Source organism: Pundamilia nyererei, unplaced genomic scaffold, assembly GCF_000239375.1.
Source record: "Pundamilia nyererei isolate P.nyererei 1_Seehausen unplaced genomic scaffold, PunNye1.0 scaffold00095, whole genome shotgun sequence".
In the NCBI taxonomy this organism is placed as follows: domain Eukaryota; kingdom Metazoa; phylum Chordata; class Actinopteri; order Cichliformes; family Cichlidae; genus Pundamilia; species Pundamilia nyererei.
In genome coordinates, this window is record NW_005187496.1 from 261,049 (window position 1) to 277,703 (window position 16,655).

Consider the following 16,655-nt stretch of genomic DNA (forward strand, 5'->3'; position numbering starts at 1 on the left):
TTTTTCTAAACTTTCCATTGTTTATTGTTTGAAAACAATAAAAATATGTTGTGATGTTCCAGCTGACTCAGCATGAACACCAGAGGAAGAAAAACGTGCTCAGAATCCTGGATTTTCCCCAACGTTTAATGAAAAGCTGAATTTAGTCAAAAGGTTTGATCAGACATAACAAAACAGGCACATTACATTTAAAATGAACGACAAAAATCAGACTTCACGGCTGAAACAGACGTGCAGAGTCAGTGAGTGGAAGAAGAACATTCATTATTTCATTTAGACTAAATCGCTCTCAGGTTAAAAACAGACACGTAAAAGACATCAAAATTAAAAAAAACAACAACATTTTTCTGGTTACAATTATTTAAGGATGAAAGATTCCAGCTATTAACATATTCAGTGCAGTTGGTTAATATAAAGAGCCATTTGATCGAGTTTGTGTGTCTGCACTGAAGGCGAACAGTTTACGGCTCCACAGTTTTACTCACGTTAACACAAAACAACAAGATCAGGTCATTCTTAAAAAGCTCCTTTACAAATGTACCACTCGCCATAAACACAAGAGAACAATATTTAGATTTTCTCATTAAAAACATGACTTTGATTGAAGCCTTGGTGCATGCTGGTGGATTAACCAGGGCAGCTGTGGCACACGTCTGTCCAAAAGTCCTCCACAGTGATGTGAGACTGATGAAAGAACACCTTTAATTTAAGTTTCCTCAAGTTTAGTTGCTGCTAAAGTGGTTCTACAGTTTGGAGGGGGAACTTTATTTTAAGTGACTGTACAAAAACCAAACAGAGAATTAGACGTGTGTTTGTTACTTTCTATGGCTGACCACAGCTCGTACAGGAGTTGTTTTGGTCCAGTTTTGTTGTTCTTCCTTAAACATAAAGTCTTTTATAATGACAAATAAAAATGTAAATCTGTAAAGTCAAAGGAACGATCAGGTTAGTTGAATTTTACTCTGAAAGAGTGAAAGAGCTTCCTCGAGTGTTTTTATACCCACAGCTCTTTAAACCAACACCAGCAGGACGTGACTATTTGCTGGTTGTCCTGTTTCTGGTATCCGTGTGAGCTCAAATATTCATCATCCACCTTCAGGCTGAGCAGAAAGCTGTAGACGCGATGAGTCGGCAGCTTCAGGCGATGTTCTCTGTGACGCTCTTCCCATCAAATATAAAAACATCTCCCGAAGGTCGTCTGTCTTTTTCCTGTCCGTTTCCATCTCTTTATTTATTCAGTCTCTTCCCTTTCCCCCGCTCCCTCGTCTCTCCTCTTCCTCCATCGCATTTCTGGCTCTCTCTCAGTCAACCTTGGTGCTTTTGTGTCTCCAGGGATAAATCAGCTCCCCGACAAACAGCTTCTTGACCAGAGCGGCCCACGAGTCTCTGGGGTAGCAGCTGTATGTCGGGGTGCGGTACAGCTGCACCACAGTGCTGCACTTCAGAGGGTTTATCTGAGGAAGAAAGCATCAAAATAATGGCTTACTGTCAGGAGGAGCACACACTGATGACACATTATTAGCACGCTGAGGTAGGAAGTAAGGTACAAATAAAAAAAAACAAAACAAATACACCTGCAGTTCCTATAAAGTCCACTAGAGGCGCCAGCAGCGAGTCGGTCCCCGTGGACTCCCACGTTAAACTTTACAGCAGATATAAACACGTTAAAACTGACACTTAATGAGACGGTTATTTACTTAAGTGTTGTAGTCTGTAAGTTTTTGGTTCTTCTGTTTTTTATTGAGCTTCATCTGATATTTCCCCTCCTGAGTTCCTGGATCACAGCGGCGTGCCAAGTCTGAGTTTTCCTGTTCCTCAACCACCAGATGTGACCTCAGCATCTGTTCCTGCACCAAACCTGTCAGACGTCTCCTCAGGACCAGCCGTCAGGCTCTGCTGCTGCTCGCCCTCCAGCGAGGTCCGGCCTCCACCCTTTTCTGTTTCTCTCTGCAGCTCCATCATGTTAGTTTTCTCCAGCGTTGGCTGGCTTATGTTTATTTCCCGTTTTACATTTTTCTTTCAGTGTCTTGTGTTAATTTTACTTCCTTTTTTTTTTGATCGTCCGCCTCGCCCAGATTGTTCTCACCTGTCATGTGTGTTTATAGCCCCGTCTTCCTCTTCCTGTTTTTAGAGGAAGTCAGTAGTTTACCTGAAGTTGTACTAGATTGTGTCCTGCTGGAGCCTTTGGGTGAATTTTTAATGTGACCAATAATAACATTGCTGTGCAGTCAAGAAAAATAATTTGGCCTCAAATGTAACAAACGAAGTATTTAGCATTTAAAACAAGCAAACAGCTGGATGATCATGGAAATTTCATCCAGCTGTGATGATTTGAACACAAAGAGGCTTCCTTGTAGCAGCCAATGAGGTGCCTCCATGTTTAAATCTGCGTGGTAAGACAACGAAGACCTGTGTGACCCCTTACCTCCATCAGCAGGTGAAGGGCGGTGCCCGGCTCCTCACACAGCACCTGGAACTTTACACCTTCTGAAAACGTGCACAAAGCCTCACGATGAAAACCTGCACACCTCCCCCACGCAGTTATTTAAAGGCTTTATAAAGACGGTTCAGTAAAGCGTACCTGCCAGTCTGTAGGGTCTGAAGAGGCGGAGGCCCATGGCAAACAGCGGGAAGGAGTTGATGAAGTCCACGCTGAGGTGGAGGACGCCCTGGAACAGCACCACCACGAGCCGGAGCTGCACGACACAACGAGACCCGGGAGTCAAAAACAAACAAACAAAATAATGGATTGCATTTATATAGCGCTTTTCGAGACACTCAAAGCGCTTTACAATGCCACTATTCAGTCACTCTCACATTCACACACTGGTGGAGGCAGCTACAGTTGTAGCCACAGCTGCCCTGTGGCAGACTGACAGAGGCGAGGCTGCCATATCGCGCCATCGGCCCCTCTGGGCATCACCAGTAGGCGGCAGGTGAAGTGAAGGCGTACCAGAGTGAAGACCAGGTAGTAGAGGGCGGTGGTGGGCAGCAGGAACAGCAGGATGGTGAAGAGCAGCGTCCCGATGAAGAGCTGGAAGAAGCACAAACACAACAACACTCAGAGAAAATTCTCTGCATCTCTAAGAAGTGATGAAGATTATGTTGAGTCTGAGGCTCTCGATGCCTCCTCTTCCTCATGATAATTCATTTTTTAAATAAATGTAAAAATCTTGGTATTAAAGCTCTTGAGTTAGTTTGGGTTTGAAGCTCCTGTGATGGGGTTTCAGATCAGTCTCAGCATCCAATCGCTGACAAACGTCCCTCTAAGAGGGGGCGTGTCTCCTCCACACAGTAGGAAATTAATGCGCAACCAAATAAATCAAATTACGTTTGTTTATTCAGAACATTTTACACCAGAGTCGAGCACAGAACAAGCAAAATCAGGAATAAGTGCAAGAAGCCCAGATGTGATGCTCCCATTTAAAGACTGCTCAGTAGAAATCTATGAACGCCTTTAAAGAGCCAATCAGCAGCTGAGCCTGGAACCATATGAGCCAATCATGCTGCAGAGCTCATTCACAGCTCCTAAAGCTGAGTGGAGGACGATGCATTCACCGTTCTCGACGCGGTAACAAACATCTTTCTTTGATTTCTTTGCCTCCCTGATCCTGGTTCTGCTGGAGGTTCTTCCTGTTAAAAGGGAGTTTTTCCTCCCCACCCTCGCCAAGAGCCTCTCACAGGGGATCGTCTGATTGCCGGCGTCTTCTCACCAATATTTAAGTTTCCTTATCTTATAAAGTGTTGTTGTGAAATGGAGCTGTATGAATCAAACTGATATCAGTGGTGCTCAGATATACATATAGTGAGGAAAACAGCTTCCGAATCCTCATTTTTGGATAAATGTACCTTTTTTTAGCAGTTTTTAAATAAGATTTGACTCTCATCTACATTTGTAGAGACTCTCTACAAATGTAGATGTTGAATTCATGGATCTCTACCCGTTTATTCTCACAGGTGTTTGTGGGTTACCTGGTCCACGTCGTAGGAGCAGGAGTCCACTCTCTGCCGCAGGACGTTCCACTTCTTCCCTCTGAAGAGCCTCCAGAGCGACGAGAGCCCATAGATCTTCAGACAGTACAGCCTGACAGAGACACAAACAGCTGATGAGTGACTGCTTAAAAGGAACAGGTAGATATCTGACACTAAGACAGGTTTCATAGAAGAGCTCTGCAGAGGCCTGTTCAGCTGGTAAACCACCAGCTTTATGCGCAGCAGCACTGACAAATCATTTCAAGTGTAGTCACAGAAAAAGCACCACGGCTGTAATAGGAGCAGTCATTAATGACACACTCAGTCTGTCTGACAAAGACTAAGAGAGACAGAGAAGCTTTCCGTTTGAAGCACAGCGAAGCTTCTTCGACTTTTATCCTCTGCAGAGCCGAGCTGTGTTCACGGCAGGAGATATTTTTAGACCCGGGCGCGCAGATTTAATAATAATAAAAAAAACTCAGACAAAAAGCTCTCAAAGCGAAGAGCCGGCGGAGCATAAATATGTGAGGAGGAAAATGGGTAATATTTCACTGTGCACCACGGGGCGAGGCACTGCTATCTTTAGAGCAAATACATAATTTAGTCAATCCTTCACGACAGCACTCAGACTCCCGTCACACCACACGGCAGACTAACAGACCTCATTTCTCCTGTTAAAGCCAAAGCAGGTGAGTGTACCTGAGAGCTGACAGAACAGAACCAAGATTTAAGAAAATGAAGATTTAAATGTCATCGAGCTCATCTTTTAATCCTCAAACGGGATTCAGCAGCGATGACGTGCTGTTTCTGCAGCTGAACACGTCTTCAGGTTAAAGATTAAGAAGAAATACTCATTAGTCCTGTGATGCTCTGCAGTTACTGGCTGACCTACTGAAGGCAGCAACATTTCCTGCTGCAGAAGTTTCAGTTTCACACGCTTGTGCACAAAATATTGTAAAGAGTGTCATCTCCAAACCAGATGTTTGCTTAGTTTGAGTTTGACAGCAGCAGCCTGAGAGGACGTATGACAGAGTCATCGGTTCATCTGCAGTGTGGTGTTACAGGGATGCAAGCATGCTGTCACTTTTAAATGGTAAGAAGCGCTAAATAAAGGCTGCCAGGGTGGTACCAGAATTTAACTTGACCCTAAAATCTTCCAGAACCAAAAAACTCATCATGAAAGTAAGAATGCCCCAAATCTGATCCATGCATGATGCTGCATGGAAGGGGCCCTCAGCACCCAGACATGAAGAAGGCCCAGCAGAGGCTCGACTTCTTCAGGGTTCTCAAACAAAAACAGCCCGTCCTCCCACTGCTGCTCCATCAGCACCACCGAAAACATCACCAGGTTCCCACCACCCTTCCTGGAGGACATTTGGAGCCACCGCTGCCTGATAAGAAGCACCGACAGAACCACGAACTCGCCCCTGATAATACTAATATATTTATATATTCATGTGCTTGTATATTTTCTGAGGATATTTTAATACATTTGTATTCCTTATTCTCGCTTCCTTTCATTGTACTTTGTTCAAAGACAACCAATTAATTGATGATATTAGAATATTTTGCAACAAAGTTTTGTGCAAAAATCTTAAGGCACCCTCATTTCTTTCTATTTGTTAGTGAAATGTGGAACAGTTGCAGGGATTAACTGAAACGTGTGCAAACACAAAGAAATACATTAGAAAATTAAACAGAATAAGTTAATATTTATTATTATGACCACCTTTAATCTTCATCACAGCCTGAAGTCTGAGGAAACTCTCTGTCATTAGTTTAAGTTCTCCTCAGTTCTCCAGCCTTCGTGGAGGACGTTCAAAGCTCTTTGGATGTTTCTGCCTCTTGTTCTGTTCTCTGTCAGGACGATCTCACGCTGCTTCAGTAAGTCTGAGGTCCGGCTCTGAGGAGGCTGATCCACGACTGGTGGTGTCCCACAGGTGTGTTGGCATCACTGTCAGTTCATAATCGTCAACACCGCTGGTTAAACTGCAGCCCACATGTCCATCACTGATGCCCCGTCACAGATTTTCAGTCCAGTTCTTCTGTAATTTCCATACCTCAGCCTCTCCTCACAGTTTTCCTTGGCAATGGCTTCTTGACGGCCGCCCTTCCACTGAGACCATTACTGATGGCACGTTCATACTGAAGGGTCACGTTTCACCTTCATCTCTCTCTCATGGTTTGGACCCTCCTCTGAATCTTCACCATCTTCTCACAGTCAACAATGACTCTGTTCAGCAGCACAGTGCGAGTGTGAACATCTAAAGCAAACAGGCCTGCAGAGCAGAGCGTGCACCAGCTTAGGCGAGGCTCTTCCAAATGTCCAACCCTGTTATGTAACCGTGACGTCAAACAAAACATCCTACAAGTCAGATTTGGTTCTTTTGTGAGCGGCTGCAGAAATGAATTATGATGCTCTCATCTTCATCTTTCAGTTTTCACTATTGTCCAAAAGGTATTTTATAGTAAATTTACCGGCTGTGTAAAAGTTTTTATGTGTAAGATTTTAAATAGTTTCTTTTTGAATGAACTGCTTTTAGCAAACGTCCCAAATATGATCTTCAAACCCACCAATTTGGCCTCCATCACCTCAGTCCGGTCATAAAGGCGATTATTTCATTATTAATAAATTCTCATTTCTAGACCATTCTCGGGCCATTTTCTACCAAGAAGTTTTTTCTAGATGCACAGAGGAAGGAAAAGATTTGAAAGCACTGCCCCCTGCAGGTTATCAGAAGTACCTCCTCTCACAAAGCTTTACCGCGTGCTTATTCAATAAGGTGGTGAGATGAAAACTAAAAGAAGTCCTAAACAGTCCACTCATCCAGGTCCAGAGGCAGACTCGTCCTCAAACCCAGCAGAGAAGACTAATCTCTGCGGAGAGTCCTGGGTCTGTCCCAGGGCTTCCTCCCATTAACACCTCAAATGGCTCCTGTTGAGGTGGAGGAGCATCAGTTTCACTTCCTCACCATCCTCGCTCTCTAACCCTGACACCCACAATCTCATTCTCTCCTCACAGCTTGAAGAAATCACCAGCTTCACCTTCACACAGACACTGTGCACATCTGTCGGCCTCATGCTCCAGGCCTTGTTGCCTTCACCGATCAGAATGAGCTTTGCTTCATAGCGGAGTAAAAGCTGGGCGTTTCTAAGACACACCTGGCTCCGTAGACGTAGAAGCAGTAGATGTGGAAGGTGAGCAGGGCCACCATGTCTGACAGCAGCGAGAGGGCAAAGGTCAGGCCAAGGCAGGCCGACAGACCTCCGTACCACAGGATCCCCTCGATGAATGGAGACATCAGGTGGATGTAGCCTGGATGGAGAGACCAAGCAGCACAGTGAGAGTCATCACAAGCTTCTGTGTCACTTAAGAGTGAAAAAGATTTAAACAAATTAAAGGAAATCTCAACACTGCAGAAAACCTCCTGATACTCACTGATCCAGAGGTGTATGTGGTAGAGGAAGAAGCGGCCCAGAACCTGGTCCAGGGCCCGGTTCATCTTCAGCCCGGCTGGAGCTCCCATCAGCCACTGCAGCAGCTCCTCCAGCTCTTTAGCCACATGCTGAGGAGGAAGCGCAGGAGTTTAATGACAGAAGAACAGAAGCTGAAATTACACCAAATCCAGCCGGTTATTAGCGACTCAATGAGGCCTGTCGGCGCTGCGCAGGGCGCTGAAGTCTCTACATTTATAACATGAAGAGTTTTTGTACCTTCAGGCTGTTTCCACAACATGATCCAAACACATGTCTGAGCATCATTAGTTCACTTATCAAGAGACTGTTTTTGTTTTCAAACCTGGAGTTTCTATAAAGCAACAAGCTGAAATTATTAAAGCTAAACTTTTTCACGTTTTTCCGATCCGGCGCGCAGCATCCTCTAAACTGCTTTTCGTCTCCTGGATGAAGCAGCAGTAATGTCTGATTATGCTCCTTCGATCCGTCTCTTGCTGGCAAAGGATGCTCATGAAGTGCAGGCAGCACAGGTCATTGGGCTGTGCCCCTCAGCAGGCTTCTGGAAGTTGGCCAATCAAAATAAAGTTGGTGTTTTAAAGAGACACGAACTAAAACAGCTTGTGTGAGACAGGAGGGCTGCGTGAAGGCCAGCATGAGGTACACATGGATCCTTTTTTTAAACAATGAATCATGCAGAGCTGCTTTTTCCAACAGTGAACGGCAAAAACAAAACCAAGCTCATATGTCATGATGGCGATTCTACATCAAAGACACGACCATGAACCTGTAAAACAAAGACCAGTCTGCGAATCGAGGACATTCATTCAGCTCCAGCATTACTCAGCTGGTCCCTCACACTTGCACACACCAAAAATCTCCACAGAGCAATAACTTACATCAGCTGCAGGCATCAGCATGTTAGCCAGCGTGGCGATGTGGTCGTCTCTGTAGAGCCACGACATGAGCAGGACGCCGAGCCCCACGTCCACCAGGAACGACACCAGGATGTTGCCTTTCCTGCCGACAGACATCAAAGCGGAGACGCGGCGTTACAGTCGGCTCGGTTTCAGCAACAGTTTCAGTACAAACCAGGTGAAGCTCCATTTCTTCACCAGACGCCCACCTCATGAACTGCTTATGCTCGATGGCTGGTTTGGGCGAGCTCAGCGTCCTCATGTGTTCGGTCCTGTAGCTGATCTGGACACATGTGGACAGTTTACTGGACAGGAAGCGCAGCGGGTAAAGACTGAAGATCCTGCATGAAACAGAAGAGGCAGCTTAGAGCTTTACAGCCGCGGTCGGGACTTTCTTACAATAAATGTTGGACTAATAAATAAGAGCAAAACAAAGAAGGAAGCAGGAAAAGTACGTCGCTTCTTCAATTCAAAAAAGAGTTTTTATCCAGCTTTGCATTACTCCAAGTCTGTGGAGGTGAACAGAGAGCAGAGTTTGAAAGCAAAGCTGTCGATTCACCGGCTGAGCTACGTTCTGACCATGAGACCAACAGAGTGAGTCTGAGGATACAAGCAGCAGAAATGAGCGTAATGATGCTGCACCTCCACATTAAAAGGAGCCAGCTGGGGTTGTGCAGCATCTGACTCGATGCCTCCTGGCTGCCTCAAAGCTGAGGCATTTCGGGCATATCAGAGTGGGTGAGGTCCTGCAGCAGAGCCAGAAGCTGCTCGATAGCTGCTCCTTCTCTGCTAGCTTGGAAGGATCTTAAAGCTCCTCACAGAAGTGTTGGAGGAGGTGGAGAGGGAGGCCTGTGCATCGATCTACTATACAGCTTCTCTATCAGTCTTTATTAACAGATTAAACACACCCAAACGCTGAGATGTAATAAAGTGTAACTACCTCGAACTTAATCCGTGCTTTGATTTTTTAGAGGATTTTAGTCTTTTGCACAAACAGGACTTGAGCAGATTGCTTGAAATGAGTGTTTTTTATTTCATTTTTTAAAATGAATAAACTCACTGAAATTAAAACACGCAAAGTGAAAAACACTGAACAAGAATCTTCTCGTGCAGAAACGGTGAAAGAAGGCACGGCAGGATTATAGTTTGTGGTTTATTCATCATGAATTAACAGGATGTTTTGTGCAGTTTCCAGCCGGGGGAGGACAACCAGCGATAAAACAATCAGCACATTGATCAGTATATAAAATTATCTCTCAGCTGTAGCTCTCTTCCTCTTACCGGATGCTGCAGAGCCACGTCCACAAGGCGAGCAGCCAGCTGATGAGCACACACAGCGGCACTGAGGCCTGTTTAAGCAGCTCCACGATGATGCTGGCCTCCCGGCCTTCAGACTGCCAGTGCGTCGACTTCAGCGGCCCGTCGTCGTAGCGATCCAGGAAGAACAGAGGCTGGCTGCGCGCTACCGTCTGGAACACCTGCAACAGGAAGAGGAGGAGCATGTGAGAGATCACCAGCTGCCCACATCAGGGATTGGACGCATGTTGGCGGAGGAGCTGATTTGAGAGCTTTGCACCAGCACGGAGACATCACAGTTTTTTCTCCTCTCTACCTGTTTCAGCTCAGACGGCGGCTCGGTGTCGAGGTCAGGATCTCCACTCTCAGTGGGGTGGAGCTGCGACAGCATCACCTTCCTCTGCTCATAGTGGACAAAGATCACCTTCTCCTCCTCCTCATCATCATTTTGCTTTTTTGCTTCCTGCTGAGTTTCTTGCCCATCTGAAAGTTATTCAAATCAGAGCACAGAAACTTTCAAATTAAATGAAGGACATTTTATTGGACATTTAAAAACAGAAAAGAAAAATAATCTTAAAAACAGAAACAAACTGTCAGATAAAAAAATGAAAGACAGCTGTGAAAAGGGAGAACTATCATTCCAGGGTCAGCAGGCTTAAAAGAGTGGGAGGAGCTAAAGCAGCTTAGTTCAGACAGGATGAACTGCTAGGCTGCACCAATGCCTGCACCTGTTTAAGATAAATGAGGATTATTTTGAGCTGAGAATCATGCAAAGCTACTCTAGCACAGTCCAGAATAAAAAAAAAAAGTATGGAAAAGAAAAGCCAAGGAGGAAGCAGATTCCAGTCTGAGGATCTTACTTTGGTTCCGGTTGACGACCTCACAGATGAAGCCCATCTTTCCCATTTGGCGACTGACCTGGAGCCAGCGCTGCTGGGGGAAAATGGTGCTGAGGTCCCTGAGGAAGCTCTCCATGCTCTCCTGACCCTCTTTAGGCAAACTCCAGGAGCCGAGTACCGTCAGCTCCACCCCGCTCTGGGCCTGCATCTTAGAGACGAACACAGAGGACGGCTGAGGGACTGACGTCTGGCTCACGTTGCTGAATGGATTCATCTGATCATCTGCAACCTGACTAAAAGTTTTCCTCTGCATTGTGTTTAATTCAAAAGTCAAAGGTGACACCTATTGGACAACTTGTGCCCTACAAAGACTCAGCTCCCTCTTTATAATCACCAACCTGCTGGATGTACTGTTTGACCTGCCCGGGGATGAAGGGGTAGTGAATGACCGCCAGCACCACGGCTGAGTCATGACCAGAGATCCAGCGGCCCACCAGCAGCCCGCTCTCCGCCCGGTTACAGCACTGTGGGAAGAAAATCTTCAGCACCATGACTGCACTGTGGCTCAGAGTCCAGCAGCTCTGATGATCTGAGGGAAATAAAACAAGCAGAGGTAAACTTTAACTTCAGTTACAAGTTTACAGTTACCGCCCTGACGGAGAAATCCTTCATCACAGATACGCGTGCTGATTAGCGCGTGCAGGTCCCTCATTGGTGTCCACACCTTGGTTGGAGACACTCGTCTAACCCTGGAAAACTCACTGCCAGCAGCAGATATTACAAAAGTCCAACTTGGAAATCAAAGAATTCTGAAATAAAATTTATGTGAACATTTTACAACAGCAAAGATGGCGGTAAAAGTAAAGCGTTGAGGAAAAGCCTTTAAAAAAGTTTCAGCCAGTGTCTTAAAAAGGTTTTAAAGCCTCTTCTCTCTAACCTCTATTCTACTGGTGCTTGAAGCCCAGCATGGCATCAAGGCTCAGTTTCCCAGACATGGATTAAGCCTGGACCTGTTTTCAGTGGGACACATTCACGGAATACTTCTCCTCATTTAGGAACAGGTCTAATCCATGTGTACGAAACACACTGCATGTGTATATATACACACAAGAGTAACAGTAACCAAGTACGAAATACCCGCCGAGGGGACAAAGAAGTCCTTATTAATGAAAAATATCCCCGCGTTTCCATTTAAGTGCTACGGCAGGAAAACCACTCAATCTTCCATTTTTTGAATGGAGTTCGGCAACAGAATGGAACAGGGTTTGAGGCGGCTGTCCTCATTTTTTGCCCTTCAATCAGAAACCCGATTGGAGCACAACAGGAAGCCCGGGGCAGGGATGACATTGATTTCCGAGACCACGAAGCCGGTCAGCTGCAGTTTTATCTGCAGTGTTATTGCAGAGGAACCGCGGGAACATAAAGAAATTACCCAACACGTCAAAGAGAAGAGTGACACCCCAACCTGCTGGTTTATCATGTCCCCCACCTGACAACCACCTCAAAGTTCTTCGCATTTTTCATTATTTTTCGTTAAAAGTGTTTTAAAATCAATAAACTGAAGCTCGAACAAACAACGGAAAGATCAAAGTGTCTAACATCACTGCGGAGACGAGACACGAGTGTTAAAAATGCAACTTTTACCTTGTTTAACACGACAACAAGAGTTCACCTTCCCTCTGCAGCTACGTGCAAACCGTCGGCGCCATCTTCGTTGTTGATAGTCCGTGCGGTAAAACGCTCCGGAGAGAAACACGCGTTAATGACTGTGCTGCGTTCCTCTTACTGCGATTAGATTTCAGTTTTTGAAAGAATTAAAAGTCTCACATATTTTTTTTTACCAAAGTTTTTTTTCCTCTTTCAATAGAGAATATTAATAATGTTATTTTGAAAAGTGACTATATTAGTTTACATTCCTTGTTGTTTTATGCTAATAGTTTGATCAGGATTTTCTGAATTGTAATGTCTGAATGAAGGTATTGATCCTTAAGGGGAAACGTTTCAACCCAAAACATCACAGAACAATAAAATAAGCAGTTAAAGTCAACATGTAGTTCTCCTTACTCATAATTCCAGTTTACACTGAATTTATTACGTTTGCTTCAAAATTGAATTTTACCACGTTCACAGGCTTCAGCGTTGGCCACAAGACGCTCCTCTGATTTTGAAAACAGTAATTCGTGTCGGCGTTATAAAGGACTGTGTTTCTGCTAATCCTTTTTAATTAATTTAACTCATTTCTATATTCACTGTCTTCATGCGGTCCTTTTAAAATAATAATAAGATTTTATAATATTATAACAACATTTATAATTTACCTGGACCGAAAACTTTAAAACTTTATTATCCACAAATAATCAAAATCGTTAGTTTCTCTTAGGTTCTTCTTTTCTGGTAAGAAAACCAAGTGAAATGATCAAACTGATGTTTTAAAATAATCAGCTCATACTCACCAGTAAATGCTCAGTGTGCTGGAGCTGCTGCTGTGAATGCACAGTTGGTCCAACTGAAGAGATTTTATCTCCGGCTGCAGTGACACAGCAAGAAAAGAGCGCGAGGAGAAAGAAATATCAGAAACCTTCTGGACGAAGTGACGTTTGTGAGCGGGCAGAATTCAAGGCCACAGCAGCAGATCTGACTGAAGCTTCACAGATATCAGCAGATATCACAGGTTCCTAAATGAACATGAGTGTGGCTCAGCCCTTTGATTTATACCACAGTAACCTTTTATTCATGTCACCGAGCTGCTGAAGCTGGCATAAAGGGAAGGTTTCAACACGCTGCTGGATTCAGGTATAAAATTCAATAAGAACTGCAGCTGGACTTGAACCTTGAGCCTCAGTGTTTAAATCCACTGACAGACAGAACCAGTCGAGCTCTCCAGCAGCTCTGATGGATCAGAAATTTACTCTGAGGTTACAAAACATGCACACGAACGAAACAGACAAAACCTCCTTAAAACAAAAGTATACACGATTTTAATTCAGAAAACTTACACAGAAGATCTTTAAAGCATAAGACTACCTGCTGGAGAAGTGGGTCATCTGGAGGTTTGATCTCATGATGCAGAGGAGAGCCACAGGAGTGGCAACTTTTAATTTTGACCTTAAAAGTAGAAAAAGATATTTGCTGGACTTGAATCCTGAACCTTTTAGATAAAATATGATGAGACCATAATCAGAGCTCTCCAGCAGCTGATGTCTGAAGACCCTCCAAAATAAAAGGAAAAGAAAAACACACAGAGAGCAACAGAAACTGTACAAAAAGGTTAAGGAAAGCCCCAGAACACACTCTGGTTCAAAATGAAGTTAAGTTCTAATTAATACAAAACATTACATTTAAATAATAAATGTCCACTAATAAAAGATATAACATTAAAAAGAAGACTGTATGTATGTATGTACGTATTAAACACATGCACTAGCTCTCTGTAGCTGTAAAAAAGGCAGCCGATGCTCAAACCTACAGATAAACTTCACTACCCAGAGGCTCTGGCGAGAGAGGGTCGCGCAGGATTATGGGTAAACAGGAAGTAAACAAATACACGTGTAAGATGGCGCTTTCAGAGCAGTCCTCGGTTCACGGGTCAGTTAAAGAGGTTTTAAGGGAGTTCCAGGTGTCGTTTTTCGCTCTGACTCGGCTCCCTTCGTTTCCCTGGACTGTGAGTACGAGTCTGGCCGAACTTCATTCAGAAATCTCCGCATTTTAGCACCAAAGCAGCCTCTGCCTGTGAAACATGAGTAAAGCAATGCTTGTAACCAGTCAAGGGACCTCCCTGAATAATTTTGGTCTCAGTTCATAAAGAGAATTTTTCATTCTTTCTTTTAATTTGTTTGTATGTTTTCAAATTGGCCACGGGCTCTCTGAGCCTGCTTCTGCCGGAGATTTCTTCCTCTTAAAGGACATGTTTTCCTTTCCACTGTCGCCCTGCTTGCTCGTAGGGGTCGTCTGATTGTTGGGGTTATGGTGGGTCTACCTTACAATATAAGCGCCTTGAGGCGAGTGTTGTGATTTGGCGCAATGTGAATGACTTGAATTGAACTTAAAACGTGACTTACACAGAGGTTGAACTTTTTATCTGCTTACAGTTTGTAGAAAAAGACCTTCAGAGCAGCGGGTCATCAGAGCTCATTTCTCAGGTGCTGAAACAGGTGAGTGTTCCTCCATCGTGCTGCAATCATAAAACAGCTTCGTCAGTGTAATGAACAGTCACATGTTTTTACAGACGTGCCTTCATCCCCTGTGCCGGAAGTTTCCACCTTCAGTCAGATACAGGAGGCTGTTTCTCTCCCAGCTCATCAGACGGGTAAGGAGAGGTTAACTCTCAGATTATTAGTTGAGCTTTTTTTTTGCTCTGGGCAGAAAGATGTTGAAATACTCGATCACAGAGTCAAACCCGGCTGTGTGCTTCCTGGTTTCTTCCTCCACAGCTGGAAGCTTCAGGCTGTGAACCCCTGGATGAGCTGTACGATGCTCTGGCTGAGGTGGTGGGCGCTGAGGAGACCATGGAGTGCTACAAGAGCTACCTGCTGGTACCGCACACAGAAAACCCCCAGTGTCACTGTTACCTTTATATCAAATTATTTGTTTTGTGCCATAAAAATATCACGATCTGATTTTCGGTCTGAATCGCCCGGCCCTACTTTTGCCAGCTGTTGCTTGCAGGAGTCTTAATTTGAAGTGCAGCGATGTTTGTGTCCTGCAGCCTGCTGGTGGCGCTGTGAGCTTGATGGAGAACATTGCTCTGATCTCAGAGGGGACCACCGGGCTGGTGACGTGGGAGGCGGCTCTTTACCTGGCAGAGTGGGCTCTGGAGAATCAGCAGGTCTTTACAGGCAGGTAAGCGGAAGGATCTGCAGGTCGTCGCCCTCCAGGTGGAGCTTCTGCAGCTTTTAGATTTGCTCCTCCTCCTTCAGGACGGTGCTGGAGCTGGGCAGCGGTGCGGGGTTGACGGGTATCGCCGTCTGTCGGTCGTGCAGCCCGAAGCGATTCATCTTCAGCGACTGTCACTCCACAGTGCTGCAGAAACTCAGAGACAACGTCTGGCTGAATGGGCTGAGCGAGCAGACGACCCCAGCGGTCAGCGTGGAGAAGCTGGACTGGACGGCAATCTCAGAGGAAGAGCTGAGGGAGATCGGAGCTGATGTCATCATCGCCGCAGGTCAGATTTTTGGAGATGGCGTGGACACACATTCACACACCTCAGTCTGTTCTGGATTTTGTGGAGCTGTTGACAATCTGCTTTCTCAGATTTGGAGTTAAAGCAGATTCCTGTTGTTTGTCGTGGTGCAGACGTGGTGTACGACCCCGACATCGCAGGAAGTCTGGCGAAGCTGCTGTCCATCGTCCTGAGGTGTTCGTCTGCCGAGGTTCTCCCTCAGGTCTTCATCTGCTCCACGATAAGGAACCTGGAGACGTACGGCGGTTTTAAACAGCAGCTTGGTAAGACAGCGCTGAGGAGGAGGAGGAGGCGGCTGTGGTGAAGATGGTGCAGATTAATTCAGACTTAAACCTGATCAGAGTCTGGTTTACTTAAACCTGACCTTCTGCTGGGGCTCTTTGGCTCATGCTAACCTCACGTGATCGACCTCATGCTCGAGTCTGAGTTTCATCAGCTTCGCCCACAAAAACGCGTTTTCTGCCTGAAATGAACAGTAAACCTATAACACAAGGGGAAAAATACTGGTTTGCTGTAGTAAGTAGTTCTTTAACCAGCTGTGCACAGTGTCCACAATTCATGAAATTCATGAAGCAAAAAGGACCTAGAGACAGCTCACAGGAAACACTCAGACGCTCCAGTGTCGACAAAACGAGACTGCAGAGAGAAATCTGGCCAGATTTGATCCTGGATACTTCCTGGTTGCAGTGGGAATAAATAAGTTGTTTTTGAGGCGTGCTTGGGGAATTATGAAGATGATTTTATAGAGATCAGGATTTTCTCAGTGCAGGACGTTGGTTTGAATGAAGTCATTGTTTGTTTGTTTTGGCAGAAGCTGAAGGAGTCGGCCATGAAGTGATCCCAGCACCCGTCAACCACGTGTTTCCTTATAACAGACAGTCGGCTATAGAGCTCATCAAACTGCGCAGATGACACGAGGGGAGCATGATAAAGATTTTATTTACAAATGTACATCCTCATCGTCATGACAACTTCCTTTATACATTCAAGTGAAGAAAG

At 45.1% G+C, this 16,655-nt stretch overlaps 2 protein-coding genes across 2 annotated transcripts; one reads left to right on the plus strand and one right to left on the minus strand.

Annotated features, from left to right (window-relative positions):
• Window positions 1-105: 105 nt before the first annotated feature.
• Window positions 106-12,229, minus strand: pigq (phosphatidylinositol glycan anchor biosynthesis, class Q). Its single transcript, XM_005739907.1, has 14 exons — window positions 12,122-12,229; window positions 10,876-11,066; window positions 10,499-10,685; window positions 9,955-10,121; window positions 9,624-9,820; window positions 8,552-8,683; window positions 8,325-8,445; window positions 7,412-7,538; window positions 7,135-7,288; window positions 3,973-4,084; window positions 2,954-3,034; window positions 2,582-2,696; window positions 2,426-2,487; window positions 106-1,454 (listed from the first exon to the last, which is right to left on the minus strand). Exons 2-14 carry the CDS (start codon window positions 11,026-11,028, stop codon window positions 1,302-1,304), a joined length of 1,761 nt encoding a protein of 586 aa, XP_005739964.1. The 5' UTR covers window positions 11,029-11,066; window positions 12,122-12,229; the 3' UTR covers window positions 106-1,301.
• Window positions 12,230-13,987: 1,758 nt separating this feature from the next.
• eef2kmt (eukaryotic elongation factor 2 lysine methyltransferase) lies at window positions 13,988-16,655 on the plus strand. Its single transcript, XM_005739908.1, has 8 exons — window positions 13,988-14,138; window positions 14,566-14,628; window positions 14,703-14,783; window positions 14,908-15,009; window positions 15,183-15,316; window positions 15,394-15,638; window positions 15,770-15,919; window positions 16,468-16,655. Exons 1-8 carry the CDS (start codon window positions 13,995-13,997, stop codon window positions 16,566-16,568), a joined length of 1,020 nt encoding a protein of 339 aa, XP_005739965.1. The 5' UTR covers window positions 13,988-13,994; the 3' UTR covers window positions 16,569-16,655.

What these genes read in the sequence shown, in the direction of transcription:
- eef2kmt (XM_005739908.1), top strand. Translation starts at nt 13,995, where the DNA reads ATGGGTAAACAGGAAGTAAACAAATACACGTGTAAGATGGCGCTTTCA. An exon ending in TTTCTCAGGTGCTGAAACAG is followed by an intron (nt 14,629 to 14,702) that starts GTGAGTGTTCCT and finishes ATGTTTTTACAG; the next exon opens with ACGTGCCTTCATCCCCTGTG. An exon ending in CGGTTTTAAACAGCAGCTTG is followed by an intron (nt 15,920 to 16,467) that starts GTAAGACAGCGC and finishes TTGTTTTGGCAG; the next exon opens with AAGCTGAAGGAGTCGGCCAT.
- pigq (XM_005739907.1), bottom strand. Translation starts at nt 11,028, where the DNA reads ATGGTGCTGAAGATTTTCTTCCCACAGTGCTGTAACCGGGCGGAGAGC. An exon ending in ACGTGGCTCTGCAGCATCCG is followed by an intron (nt 8,684 to 9,623) that starts GTAAGAGGAAGA and finishes TGTTTCATGCAG; the next exon opens with GATCTTCAGTCTTTACCCGC. An exon ending in CCCTTCACCTGCTGATGGAG is followed by an intron (nt 1,455 to 2,425) that starts GTAAGGGGTCAC and finishes TTTCTTCCTCAG; the next exon opens with ATAAACCCTCTGAAGTGCAG.